Raw genomic sequence first — 13,655 nt, 5'->3', positions numbered from 1 at the left:
GACCAGTACAGCAACCTTTGGCAATCTTAGCAAAACGTTCGGTGGGACAACATCGTAGTCAAACACAATTATTGATTCAGTGGTCAAATTCTGACGTTGAAGACCCTTCACTGGAATTTGAACATGATATTCATCGTGCATATCCTCATATTGATCTTGAGCACAAGGTCCCTGTGATTGGGGGGAGTAATGATGCAGTACAAAAAGAGAATAACGAGTTTAAGAGAATAACTCGTTCAGCTACAAGGTGTCAACCCAAGTTACCTGCATGGCGAAAGGATTTCGTTTAAGAAATTAGTTCCGTAAGCTCAGGGAAGGAGGTTAGGGAGTTAGTTGTATGTAGAAGTTGTTAAAGATAGTTAGTTGATGATTGTATGAAATGGAGAAGGTATAAAAGGAAAGCTTGTATTCTGTGATTGCATATCAGATATTATAATAATGTTTCTCTTTCTTACTCTGTTACGTGTATTCTTGATCTTTATCTCTCTGAGATTGCATCAGGTTCTTTCTCAATTTATATTTTGAGTATTTGAACTCGGCTCTATGGTTGAATTGCTTTATTTCTTTCTTTCATCAACTTTTATCTCGGACTAGATCTCTCCACATCCATCTTCAGCCTTTATGATGGATTGACTCCATTTAATAAACCATTTATATCCCGAAGGGCCGATCTTCATTCTGACTTGTCTTCTTTTGTCGAAGCCTTATATTTAAGGAGACACATTTTGCCTATTTGAATTGCATTGCGTCTTCTTCTTGCACGGCTTTTTAATTTGGGCCCCACTTCTTTTGCGGTGCCATTTTATCTGAACCCGGCTTCATTTGCCGTGGTCTTTTCATTTTCTCGAGCCCGACTTCTCATGCCTCGGCTCTTCTTTCAGCTTGGCTTCTTTCGCCCAAGTCTTGCATTCATCTAGGTGGATTTCCTTCCTTATTTGAGTGGATCTGGATCTCCTTCCCTTTTTTAGAGGGGATCTCCACGCCACTTGTTTGATTATTCTTTGCAAAAATAAATGCAACATAGTAAAGCATGAAGTAGGCTATTAGCAATAATTTTGCTTCAATCAACAATTAGTAAGTATCCATGTGTAATCAGATAATAATTGTAATCAACAATTAATATTTGATCAGCATCAATCAATAATTAATATTAATTGACCGTATTTTATGCTATCGGATTTGATTGACCATCTATCATAAAGCTCTATGCTCCCTAATTTTCTTGATCTTCATCTATGCTCCATGAAACTTAGGGTATGCGTCTTTATTGTGAAACCCGATGCTCCTTTGTCATGATCATATTCAAAATATCTGCTGATCTGCTTCTATCAACATATCATACTAAACACATGTATAACAATGTTGACCAACTTTCAAAATTATACACCTCGCACATCAATGCTTATGGAAATTTCATATTATATGATAATAATTTCTGGGATATAAAAGTAAGGAAAATAATGCTTTCTTATTATTTTGTAACCATCCTGCTTGCAATAGAGGACAGTTCCTGTAGTGGGAGTAACATAAACCAGCTTGGATATTTTTAATCTGGGCCCATTGGCATGGTTCCAACGTGTTATTCTTGATCCCGGCTCTGGTTATGATGTCGAACTGTCATATTTATTGAAGCTTGATCCCGACTTTGGTAATGACTTGGCCGAGATGCGTATTATTGTATGTTATTCGATCCAACTCCTCTGTATTCTGCATATCAATTACCCATCTTTTGTTTGGGAAAATTGTTAGTGGTTACAAATATTATCTACTTGAGTAGATTGTGCCGGTATAATATCTCGACAGTTGAAAATAAATGAGAGGAAATATCTCCTTATCTGACTTGTATTTCCAAAGCCAGTGTTTCATGAGCTTCTTTGACGACGGTATTGCCACTCTTGGTGCTATCATGAAGCACTTTGAATTATTGTATTTGCTACAAGAAGACAAATTCAATTGCAACCACAAGGACACTGGGTCCCGCAAGCAATGGTTCAACAATATATATTAAACAATGTTTAAACAACGTCTCTTAATCTGAGATGCAGCAATAATAATATATATTGTAAACCAATGTTAAGAAATGCCACGTGTGTGTGTATATATATATATATATTAAAGGATGTATTAAATACATTATGCCAATCAAGACAAATTTTTGATTTGTCCCCAGATTATTCCCAAAGCATTCAATTTAATCAGGTTTTAATCAAAGGCTGTATTAAATACATTATGTCAATCAAGACAAAACTTTGATTTGTCCGCAGATAACTCCCAAAGCATTCAATTTAATCAATAGTGCAATATTAATAAAATTGAAAAGTAGGATAATATCAAATATTTTGAATAATATGCTAAGATCAAGGATGCTTAGCTTTTTGATGGGCCTGATCAGATTCTGAGAGCAAAACCTTCTCATTGAAGCCACAGCAGCCGCACGGGGTTGGAGTGATAAAATTTTCGCATTGTTGTGCACTTTGTGCTTTCAGGATCCAATAACATCAAAATTTATATTTTTGCCGTAGTCCCGATCCCGGCCACGTTCGTGGTCTTGATCTCGGTCATGATCCCGACAATGGTAGTGGTCACAATTTTAATCTCGACTTTGTCATGCTTGCTGAAGCAATTGCGAGCTCTAATCGATCTTGAACGGTTGATGAGTTTATTTCTGTACTTTGCGCTCATCGTATTAGGATTTGGATGTGGCAGCGGCTGCTGCACTTTCACCACTATTGGGTAGGAATTGAATTTAATCGTTCTCCACAGACGGCGCCAATGTTTTGTCTTGGCAACAGAGATGTCCAGCCCTATGGACTGGTATGTTAATCTTGGATCTAGTGCCCTCTCCAAGGTATCTATGAAAGAGATACCCTTGAGTCAAGCAGATCATTGTGCACAACGAACTAATAACGGCGTTAGCCAATGGGGTGTGTGTGCGCGCACAGTGACATCATAACAGTAAGAGAGATAGCGTAACGTACCTTTAGGGTTTACCTTATATTTATAGAGGTTACATGTGGGTAGTATGATGTGGGTCTTTAGTGCCTCTGATAAGGGCCCAAGCCTGTTTGCTACGCTGTCGTATTAGGATTAGTATCCTTGATGGATACTATCCATAATTATAATTGATTCAGATATTGGATTGCCCATTATTGGGCCTGCCATTGAATGAGCCCCTTATACGGGTCCATAACAATTCAGAATATCTAAACATCCAAAATTTATTATAATAAATAAATAAAGGATTTATTGTTTTATTGTTCTAATCTTATAAAAAATAAATTTATTTCCTATACACACATAAAAATATGAGATTTAATTTTTTTTTTTCTCTTCTCCTTTCATGAAGCCCTCATACTTTTATGTATCTGTAAAAGATAAATTTATTTCTTATATACCGTAAAAATATATGTGCCTCGTACAGTGCCGGAGCCAGGATTTACTTTTAGTTGGGGCAAAAAAATTTGAGATATCGAATTATCAAATATTTATCATAATCACACAAATCTATTAGAAAAAAATTTACCATGAATTCTAACATACTTATCTAAATTATTTACTAAATAATGTCACATAACTTTGAAAGGAATTAAGGAGAGTAGCCACAATAGTAAACGTGGGTGGCGTTGGCAGCGAACGAGTGAAGAAGACATATTGTTAAAAAGAAGAAAAGCTTGAAACAAGAATGGACCTTAAATGATTATTATAGTTTAATTTAATGGTTGAGCAGTTTTACTTTCCTTTATTTCGCTAATGGTCTTTGTAGCAAAAATTATTGCGCAGTATACCATGAGCTGTTAAAATATAACCTCTAAAGGGCCATGAATTGTAGATTGTCACATATACGTTTTCAATTATTAAAAGCTCATAATAATCCATCTTCAATATATTTTAATTTTTAGATAAGGACAAGACTCCACCTATTCATAATAATCCATCTTCCACAATAATCTATTCATAATAAGTAAAAAAAAAATAAAATAGCTAGGGCCTAGTAGAGGTGACAAAACGGGCCGACCCGCCCTCAACCCGCCAAAAACGGGGCAGGGCGAGTTAACCCGCCATTTGATGGGGGGTTAAAAATATCAACCCACTCCGTTTTGAGGTGGGTTGGCGTGTTAACCCGTTTAAAAAACAAAAAATAATTAAAAATAATAATAAATTATATTTTATTAATTTTATAATTTTTTTTTTATTTCACACTCGTCTTAATTTTTTTTCAATCTCAAGCCTAAATATAAGTTAATATTCGGTCAGATATTTTTTAGGAACCTTTTTTTGGCTCCATATATGGATAACCTTTGTTCTAAATAAAGTTTTTCTTATTTATTTTTTCTAGGAGAGTACTAAAATAAAAAAAAATTATATCACAAAAGCTTAGTGACAAATAAAATATTACCTAATAGTTAGAAAAAAAAAATAATTAACCCGCGGGGCAACTCATCCCGACCCACCATCAATCTTTTTTGACTCACAACTAAGTGGAACGGATTGATGGATTAAAATGTATAACCCAATTCGTCCCATTTTAAGGATTACAAATTAATAATTAACTCATTGAATTCAACCCATATTATCACGTATAATAGGCCTGGGCCACGCCACTAGCCTCATATGGAATCATTGAAAGTGAAAAGATAAAAAAGAAATAAAGTATTTGACCCAAATGCCGACAAACCATATGACAAATTTTTTTTATGGAAAATATTAATTGTCTTTCACATGAGATATCATTTCTCACATTTTGATTTTCGTACTTCACATTTTTTATTTATTTATTTGTTCTTGCAATGGTGAGACTCACCTATTTTCTGTCTATAATATAAGATAACTATCTTATGTTAAATGATACTAATTAAAACCCATTCTTGATATTGCAATTCTACTACTTTTTCCGTTTGTTGTTGAATGCGCTCATGAAAATCACACTCTACTTTACTACACAGCCAGTGCCACCCATTTCGAAGCAAGGACAAGGATTGACCCGTTATCTTGTTTCCCGCGTCCGTATCCAATTGATGATTAATGATTATGTAGCTGTCAACCTCAAAAGGGTCTCATATGAAAAAAAGTAGAAAACCCCTCTTCCTAAGGTATACTCGTATAGTATACCCACTTCTATTTCCCGAGTAAAGTTGCCTCCTTTATCACATATAACAATGCCAACGTGAGTTTCAGCAATTTACCCTTATGCTTTTTTTGTCCCCTTTACCAACTCCACAACCTTCAATTTCCCCTGCAAAACAGCCTCAAATCTTAAGGAGGTAATGGTTCTTCTTGATTGTGCGGTTTTTTCAGCCTTGTCTCTTTCTACATTCCTTGCTGTGTCTTTTTTTTATTTTATTATTATTATTGATAATTGGGTGTTCGTTAAGTCATGGGTTTGGGTGGTTGAATTGGAGAACAGAAAGATGTGAATGAATTTTGTGAAATTCTATAATTTATGCTCATGCTTTTCTGCTTGGTATGAATTGGAGTTAGATGTTGCTTTCAATGGCATGGGGATTAATGTTTATTCATCTGAGAAAGTAGGGAATGCACAGACACACATCAAAAGTGTTGATAGCCTCTTAGGTTCCTAGCTTCTTTAACTTTGTGTTGGATTGGATAAGTCAGACATGATTAGCTTCACAGTAGTTAGAATTACACGACCTGTGATTCGGATGAATCGGAGATAGCTTTAAATCGTGCGATACATGCATGAATCCGTGCCATTCTACATTGTTAATACGAATAGCATGATTTAACAATTTGTTAATTCCTATTCTTTATTGCTTTTCTTTCATCAATTCTCACAAAAGAAATTAAAAAGTCAAATACGTTTAAGTTGTTAAATCAAAGGAACTAAAGCATGTACCCTATTTGATTATTTCATTTCCCTATTTTCATTCTCTGTAATTGGGGCTTCACACAATCACTCACTCACAGTCCATCCTATTTGGTTATTACATTGCTCTGTTTTCATTCTTCTAAAACAAATGCTTCACATAGTCATTCACTCTCTCTAGATGCACCTCTATAATATCAATGCTTTGTTTTTGTTCTTCTGAAACATAAACTTCATGCAGTCACTTTATGCGACTCAATTATGAGTTATGACTTATGATTTTATTTTTTGAGACTTATGGTTGAGTTGTTTTGTCATTCCTAGTTCTTAGTTTGAAATTATTTTATTGAGCATTACACATCATTTATATGATATATTTCAAGCCATTTTCCGCGGTCTCTAATTTGATATGATTCACAATTTGAATTGTGATTCAATTGTCTGTCAATTTTGGAAAGCATTGTAGATCAAGTATTTTAATGGATAGCTACTTGTGATTGTGTCTGATGCTTGAGTTAGACCACTAAACAAGAATAAAACAAGTAAACAGCCTATGAATTGTTTGTCTCTTAAACTTCTTATGTCTGGATATCTACTGGTGTTAGTATCATGATGGGAAACAGAAAAGATTTGATTTTGAAAGAAATTTATGAATTATCAATTAAGAAAATGATTTAGTATTCTCATCCATCTAATTCTAATCATCAGCCTCTATAAGTTAAATGCCATCCTTTATGAGTAATCATGTCATGATTCATGTCTATATTTAACTATATGCTGAATGGATTAAATCCACATTATGCAGTCTTTAACTTTTTGAACAATTATATCAGGTCAGGGACGCTACTCCAAGGTTTTCAAAGGATTTGGTTTGTCTTTCAAGATTCCTATTCTCGTAGATTGTGATCCGCAAACCATTATTGCAGTTGCTTCTCTGATTCGTTAACTGCTATTTAGAGTTATTGAGAGACCATAATGAGTACGCACCGTATGTTGGATATCGTTTTAAATGATATAATTCAGGTGGTCACACCCTTACAAGAAGATCGGGCGATTCGTTATGCAATTATCAATGATTTGCGAAGCATTGTCGAATCTGTGGAAAACTTGAGAGGTGAACTTTCTAATAGTTTTGTTTATGCTCTTCCCCACCCAACCCCCCCCCCCCCCCCCCTAAAGATAAATATGGAAAAAATGTTAATAAATTTACGGATAGTCCATAGCGATTGAAGTATTCTGCTTTATTATATTACAATTTCTATATATAAATTTATTTCCTGGCTTGAACCATGAAAGCTTTGAAGGAAGGAAACAGTTTTATCATCTAACCTAAAGGCAGGATTTCTGTATATGGTGAACGAAGATGCATGCAGGGGCTAATTATATTCATCTAAATGTTTTGGTTAACATTAGTTCTTCTCATACTTACAATTGAATATCCTAGATTCATTAAATTAATTTACTATATCTCCCTGCTGTGTACCAGCAATAGGAGCTTTTTGGTGTATATAATTGGACCCATCCTCTAGTTTGATTTTTCCTTATATGCCCTTAATCAATTATACTTATACCCTCCAATAATTTAATTCCAGCTCTACCCCTGACTAGCATTCCAAAAGATTGGATGCTATGTCTTCTTATGGGGAAAGATTTTTGACATTCAAATTGATTGAGTCATTCATCCTATATATTTTTTCATTTTAATGTTACAAATAATCAAAGTTCTTCTAGTTCTAGGAAATTTTACAGGTTGAAGATTTGCCTTGCCCTTCAAACGTAGGAGCATCAGTATTTGTTGTTGTTTTTACTTTAATTTTATAGTACTTCAGTGTTTAATCTTGTCTCAAGCTATCTTAAGATTCCATCATCATTATATTCGCATGGTTGTACTAAATTGTTCTTTTCTCCTTATTCAAAGACAGGAACATTAAAAGATGCCAAATTGTGGTGCAAGCTTCAAATTAGCTTGAGAAGAATTTTATTATCTTTTAAATGAAACAACTTTTCAAACATTTAATTTTTATTGTCTACCTCGAGTACCGCGGATGTGGAAGTGATTTACCATGAAGTTTTTCTTTCTGTATGAAGTCATCTTATAAGATGGCTCGGGTTGCTGTATCTTGTAGAATTGAACAATTGTTAATTTCCTGTAATTTTGAAATTTAAGTATTTGAAGTTGTACTTTTACAGTTTACTCAATTTTTGGAACAGGAGCAACTGTTGAGCCATATGGATCATTTGTATCTGATCTCTTCACACGATGGAGTGACTTGGATATTTCAGTTGAATTACCAAATGGTTCACATATTTCATCTGCTGGGAAAAAACGAAAACAAACGTTATTGGGGGATCTTTTAAGAGCTTTGAAAATTAATGGTAAATTTCTCATACTTGAAGCTTCTGTTACTTGGAAGTTGGAACAAGAACTTGGTATTTGTTAACCATCTAGAAGATCCATTTCTCTTCCAGTTTGACAATTTCTTTCTCTTCATCTTCACATAGCTCAAGCAGTAGGATAGCCATGCAAGAATTAGTTGAATTTTTTCTTTGAAATGAAAAAACCAAGCTGAACAAATAGCCATGCAAGAAATTATAGTAAGGGATGCAAACCTCTGCTGTATATTCATTACATGATTATTAGTATGTATACTCTCCTAGATTTACCACAAACAGATATATTATTTAGTTATTTTAGAGAGCACTTATTAGTGACTTGTACAGGGTACAAATTTGGTTTTATCTGTCACCATGAAATTGCTATTTGCATGTAATTTTATAAATATAATTGAAATTGGGTAGGATAATGTTGTTACACGGGAGATGAATTCTCTTCAATATTATGACCAGTTTGATGTCACAGATATGTCTTTTCTATTGGCTTGCTTTCAAAGACAAGGGAAATTACACATCAGGAACTGGAGAAAAAACAGGGATGAACTATCTTATATGATCCTAGAGTTGCTTTATAATATCCTTAAATTTAAGAATGAGTCATTCTAGATAACATGATAATTTCATACATAATAAAACCGTGTAATGACTTATGGGACCACTCAGTCCGATAATAATTTCACTCCACGTCAATCTCAGTACTGATTTTCAGTGGTTTTTTCGAGTTCCATTAGTAGTGCTCATTAAGCATATCATATCTTTCTTTATACTTTTTAAGTTTTATAACCATAATTAGCAAAAAGGAAAATATGGAATTTTCAAGGTTATTTAGTCTGTCTAATACATTTTGTAATAACACTAATATTCAGGTGGATGGAGCAACTTGCAGTTCATCTCCAATGCACGAGTTCCCATTTTAAAATTGAAAAGCAACCGACAGGGTATATCTTGTGACATTTCAATTAATAACCTGCAGGGCCAAATGAAATCCAAGATTTTGCTTTGGATCAACAATATAGATGGTCGTTTTCACGATATGGTTTTAGTGGTAATTTCTTGTGGCTGAAGTCGGGTTTCTGTGCTAGGAATTGCTTCTGTTTGATTCATTCTTTCTAGTTTGTGTAGGTCAAGGAATGGGCCAAAGCACATAAAATTAATAACTCTAAAGCTGGAACTTTCAACTCCTATTCCCTCAGTTTACTTGTAATCTTTCACTTTCAGGTACTTTTCCTTTTTCATATTTCTTTTATGTGGTGTTAATATTTTTTCTTCCTCTTTTTTGGGGCTCTTTTTTTTTTTGTCGGGGGGGGGGGGGGATATGCTGCAGCAAACTGTTTGTTGATTCTGCTCATATGCCATCTGTATTTTATTTTTGGATTGGATTTTTGCTGGAAAGTCTTATGCATTTTTTATATACTTTCTTTTACATCTTCCTACATGAACTATAACTTCAACCATTTGATAGCCTTCAGTCTCCTAGTCTTGAAAAAAGTACTAGGTGCTCAGTTCAGTCTGAAGATTTGTTACTAGCTAAAGTAGTTTGCACCTCCACGATCATATGTTTTAAGTGTTAGTTGTGTTGTCTCTGAATATTAATAGATGGATCTTTGTCTTCTGATGTTTGCACCATTTTCTTTCATTTTCAGACATGTGTTCCTGCAATTTTACCACCACTTAGAGATATATACCCTGGCAATATGATTGATGATCTTAGAGGTACATTTCATTTTTTATTTCAAGCATTAAGCGTCATTATTCTTCTAGAATGTGAGATTTTGAGGCAAATTTTATAGAAGCTGAACCTGTTTGTAGAAAGTTGAATTATTTACTAATTCTTTTGGATGTTTAGGGTGTGTGCATGCTTCAATGTTGAATTCCATAAATGCATACAACTTATTGCGATGCCAAGAGTTCAACATACTTCTGCTATCTATGCTTTGCATAGTTTTCCTTTTAAAATGACTTCGAAGAATTAAACCTCAGTTATGAATGTCATGACCATTATAGTCCAATCGGATTGATGTTGGTTTAAGGGGTCTCAGGCTAATATTTGCTAAAAGGATAGTGGGTTGTAGGTTTGGGGTTGACAAACAATCAGCTCTGATGACAGATTGGTGGGCCACAGGCTCATGTATGGTGTTGTCTTTTCCTTCCTTTTGTTTCTGTCTCTCCTATATTATTTTTTAGGGCTTCCAAGAAGAGGGGAGAGTGTCTGTTGCTGGCGGCTGTGCATGGATGAGCATAACCCGAGGAAATCCTTTGTTCTCCTTAGATGAACTCCTTTTGACTATCCTTTTATCCTTTTCCCTTTTCTCTCCCTCAAGAAGATTCTACTGTGGTCTGAACACAGCTTGGGGGCAAAGTACAAAAAACTTGTTCAACATGATTGCCAGTCAGCAACCTTTTGCCATTTTTTGTTTGAATTTATGTGATTGGAATGTTCGAAATGCTTGGTATGCCTCTTAAAATAGCATATGAATTAGAATTGTCAATTTACTTGTATATATTAAAAAGGCTGATTCCACCTTTAGAATTGTCAAGTTACCTATACAAGAGTTATCTAACTGTTATCTTGATGTAATTTATGCAGGTGTCAGAGCTGATGCAGAGAATCTTATTGAAGAAACATGTCATGCTAACATAAATCAGTTCATATCTGACAAGTCCAGGCCAATTAACAGAAAATCTTTGCCTGAACTTTTTGTTGAATTCATAAGAAAGGTAAATCATCCTTTTTCTTGATTTTATACTTTCAATTGGTACTAGTAAAAGACATTTGTATGCCGTCTCTGTTTTGCATCTGGAATATTTGTGCACTTGATGTTACAGTTCATGTCTGATAATTTGAAGATTATGTCTTTTTTTCTCTCTCTAATTTTGGTAATAGCATTGAGAATGTTGTAGTCATGGATATGGTGTATTTTTAATGAAAAGCAAACATTTTATATGGATTTGTTGTTTAGGCTTTCTTTGGTAGTGAATCCTTCAATCTATAGTATGTCCCTATAGGCATTATTTACTTGCAATAATGATTAAAGCATGTTGTATGTTCCTGTAGTTTGCTCAGATGGATTCATGGGGGTCAGAGCTGGGTATTTGCCCATATACTGGACAATGGGAACAGATAAAGAACAACATGAGATGGTTGCCCAAGACTTACTCAATATTCGTAATTCTCTGCTCACTTGAGTAATACCTTCCTCTTTATTTATTTATTTATTTATGAGTAAATACCCTTTTTGGTCCTTAGCAAATTTCACGATGCCCGTTTTAGTCCCTAGCAAATAAAAAGGCTTATCGTTGTCCCTAAAAAATTCAAAATGGACCCATTTTAGTTCTTTTGAGGACTAATATGGGTCTGTTTTGAATTTGTGAGGGACCACGATTTCAACTAAATAGGTCCATTTTGAATTTTTTAGGGACCACAATGGGCCTTTTTATTTCCTAGAGACTAAAGCGGGCATCGTGAAATCTGCTGAGGACCAAAAAGAGTATTTACTCTTTATTTATTTATTTGTGTGACATTATGATTTTGTTTTGGGGATAGGATTTGTTTAATTACTGCCACAAAAATGCTTGATTCCTTTTGGACTTTCCTATCTGAGGCAATGCTCAAATGGCAAATGCTTTATTCTATCATATGTGGATATCTTCTCTTGCTCTACTATTGATATTTGTATCTGACTTTTGGTTGGTTAGGTTGAGGATCCTTTTGAGCAGCCAGGAAATTCTGCAAGGTCTGTCAACATAGGACAACTGGAAAAGATAACCAATGCTTTTATAAGGACGTACAGCATACTTACCTCGAAAAATCAGAATCAAAGTTCACTCCTGACCTACTTAGCACCGCCACATGTGTCACGATTGATTACACAACCTGCTATCCCTAATTACAGTGGTGGTTACTTTCACCCAAGTCAGCCACAGCTGCAGAGAGCCGTGCACCAACGCCCTCAGTCACAGCGTCATTTTCAAAATGACAGACAAGGAACAAGCTCCAGCAGTTTAACTTCTTCAAGAGGACCTAAGCAGGTGCATCAAAGCCAGCAGATATGGAGGCCTAGGATCCAATAGATGAATTGCTAGCCAAAATACACAAGGGAACCTCTATTACATTTTGAAAGCATCCCGGGTTTAGCTAGTCAAACAGGTTTTTAACAGTTGCCTTTTAGCTTACTTGTTAATACAGGTAATTAGATCTTGTGTTATAATTAGCATGTTATTCTTTGCTGTTGGGCATCAAAAAGTGATTAACCATGGATTATTACTTGACATTTGGGTGAGGCATTATACTTGACATGCAATGTTTGGATTAGACTCTTTTGTACTTATGGTACCATTTTGGAACATACAAGAGTTTGCTTATGAACCAGCTAAGTTGATTTGCTTTTGTTTAATACTCAGAGTAGTATCGGTAACCAACATGTGTTACGTGTAGCACTAGACCAAAAAAACAAGTGAGAGATTCAAATATACAAATGGGATTTGGCAGTGAAGTGATTAATCAGAGCAAGGGATCTGGTGTGATAAAAGTTGCCTCTATTTTGTATTTGACATGTATCATCTCTTGAAGATATTTGTTCTAGATCAAAAAAGAAATGACCCCCCTGAATTCTTTCGGATTTTGAGGCACATTAAAGTGGAATATAAGTCCACCAGTTACTGATCATCGTCTTGGTAAGCTATTGCCTCATCAACTAGCTAATCAGACGCAAGCCCCTGTCGAGTCATTTCGAATTGTTTGTTTACACGGACAAAGTCAAAGTCAAAGTCAAGGAAAACCTCTTAAATTCTTAACCCCTCGTTACTAAATACTCTCTATTTCTATTCTATTAGTATTAATAGATTACTATATAAATAGTATCCTACCAGAATCTGATGATCTATACTTATAACTAAATATGGGTTGCAAATGCTTTTTGCTTATTAATTATCAAAATTTAGACGGATTGTTTTTCAAGTTTCAACTGTTATTCCCCACACCTTCACGCGTATTGCTTATGACATTATTCGTTATGGATATTATAATCAGGAAATCTCAGAAGTGGAACATTCACTGTCAACCTAAGACTATAAGCCACGGAATTTTTTTACATTAGTGGGTGAATTGTTAAGACCATGATTTGGGGAATAAAGACTTATCCAGTGATTCTTCCTTCTCTAATTTATTTAGACCGATAGACAAGGTCTTGAATCTTGAATTATAATTCTTATAGAGAAAGTGCTTAATAAAAGATATTGTTTTGTTTGAATGAGTGAACAATACAGATCCAATGCTTAAGTCAGAGAATACGTATATATGAAAGTGTACACACTATAATTATAGTAGAATTGTAGAAAGAATTATATAATTGAGGGCACACTGTAGAAGATATTTTTTGATATAACCATATCATACGTGAGAGGATCAAAGATAGGAGTTAGGACCCAGGGAATTAAG

General features: G+C 34.6%; 1 protein-coding gene across 3 annotated transcripts; it reads left to right on the top strand.

Annotated features, from left to right (window-relative positions):
- The first annotated feature begins 4,996 nt into the window (after positions 1-4,996).
- On the top strand, positions 4,997-12,580 carry LOC133311846 (protein HESO1-like). Of its 3 annotated transcripts, XM_061512965.1 has the most exons (9): positions 4,997-5,261; positions 6,658-6,938; positions 8,036-8,200; positions 9,085-9,263; positions 9,341-9,436; positions 9,862-9,931; positions 10,806-10,936; positions 11,274-11,384; positions 11,915-12,580. In XM_061512965.1, exons 2-9 carry the CDS (start codon positions 6,800-6,802, stop codon positions 12,287-12,289), a joined length of 1,266 nt encoding a protein of 421 aa, XP_061368949.1. In that variant the 5' UTR covers positions 4,997-5,261; positions 6,658-6,799; the 3' UTR covers positions 12,290-12,580. The 3 variants fall into 3 exon arrangements, with proteins under 3 accessions (XP_061368949.1, XP_061368950.1, XP_061368951.1); XM_061512966.1 differs by lacking the exons at positions 4,997-5,261; positions 6,658-6,938 and adding an exon at positions 7,503-7,573; XM_061512967.1 differs by lacking the exons at positions 4,997-5,261; positions 6,658-6,938 and adding an exon at positions 7,586-7,600.
- The last annotated feature ends 1,075 nt before the right edge of the window (positions 12,581-13,655 follow it).

This window comes from Gastrolobium bilobum, unplaced genomic scaffold, assembly GCF_033153095.1.
Source record: "Gastrolobium bilobum isolate Gb01-03AN ecotype WA unplaced genomic scaffold, APGP_CSIRO_Gbil_v1 utg739, whole genome shotgun sequence".
Classification (NCBI taxonomy): domain Eukaryota; kingdom Viridiplantae; phylum Streptophyta; class Magnoliopsida; order Fabales; family Fabaceae; genus Gastrolobium; species Gastrolobium bilobum.
Note: the sequence above shows the minus strand (reverse complement) of the source record. Positions and strands in the feature narration are given on the sequence as shown.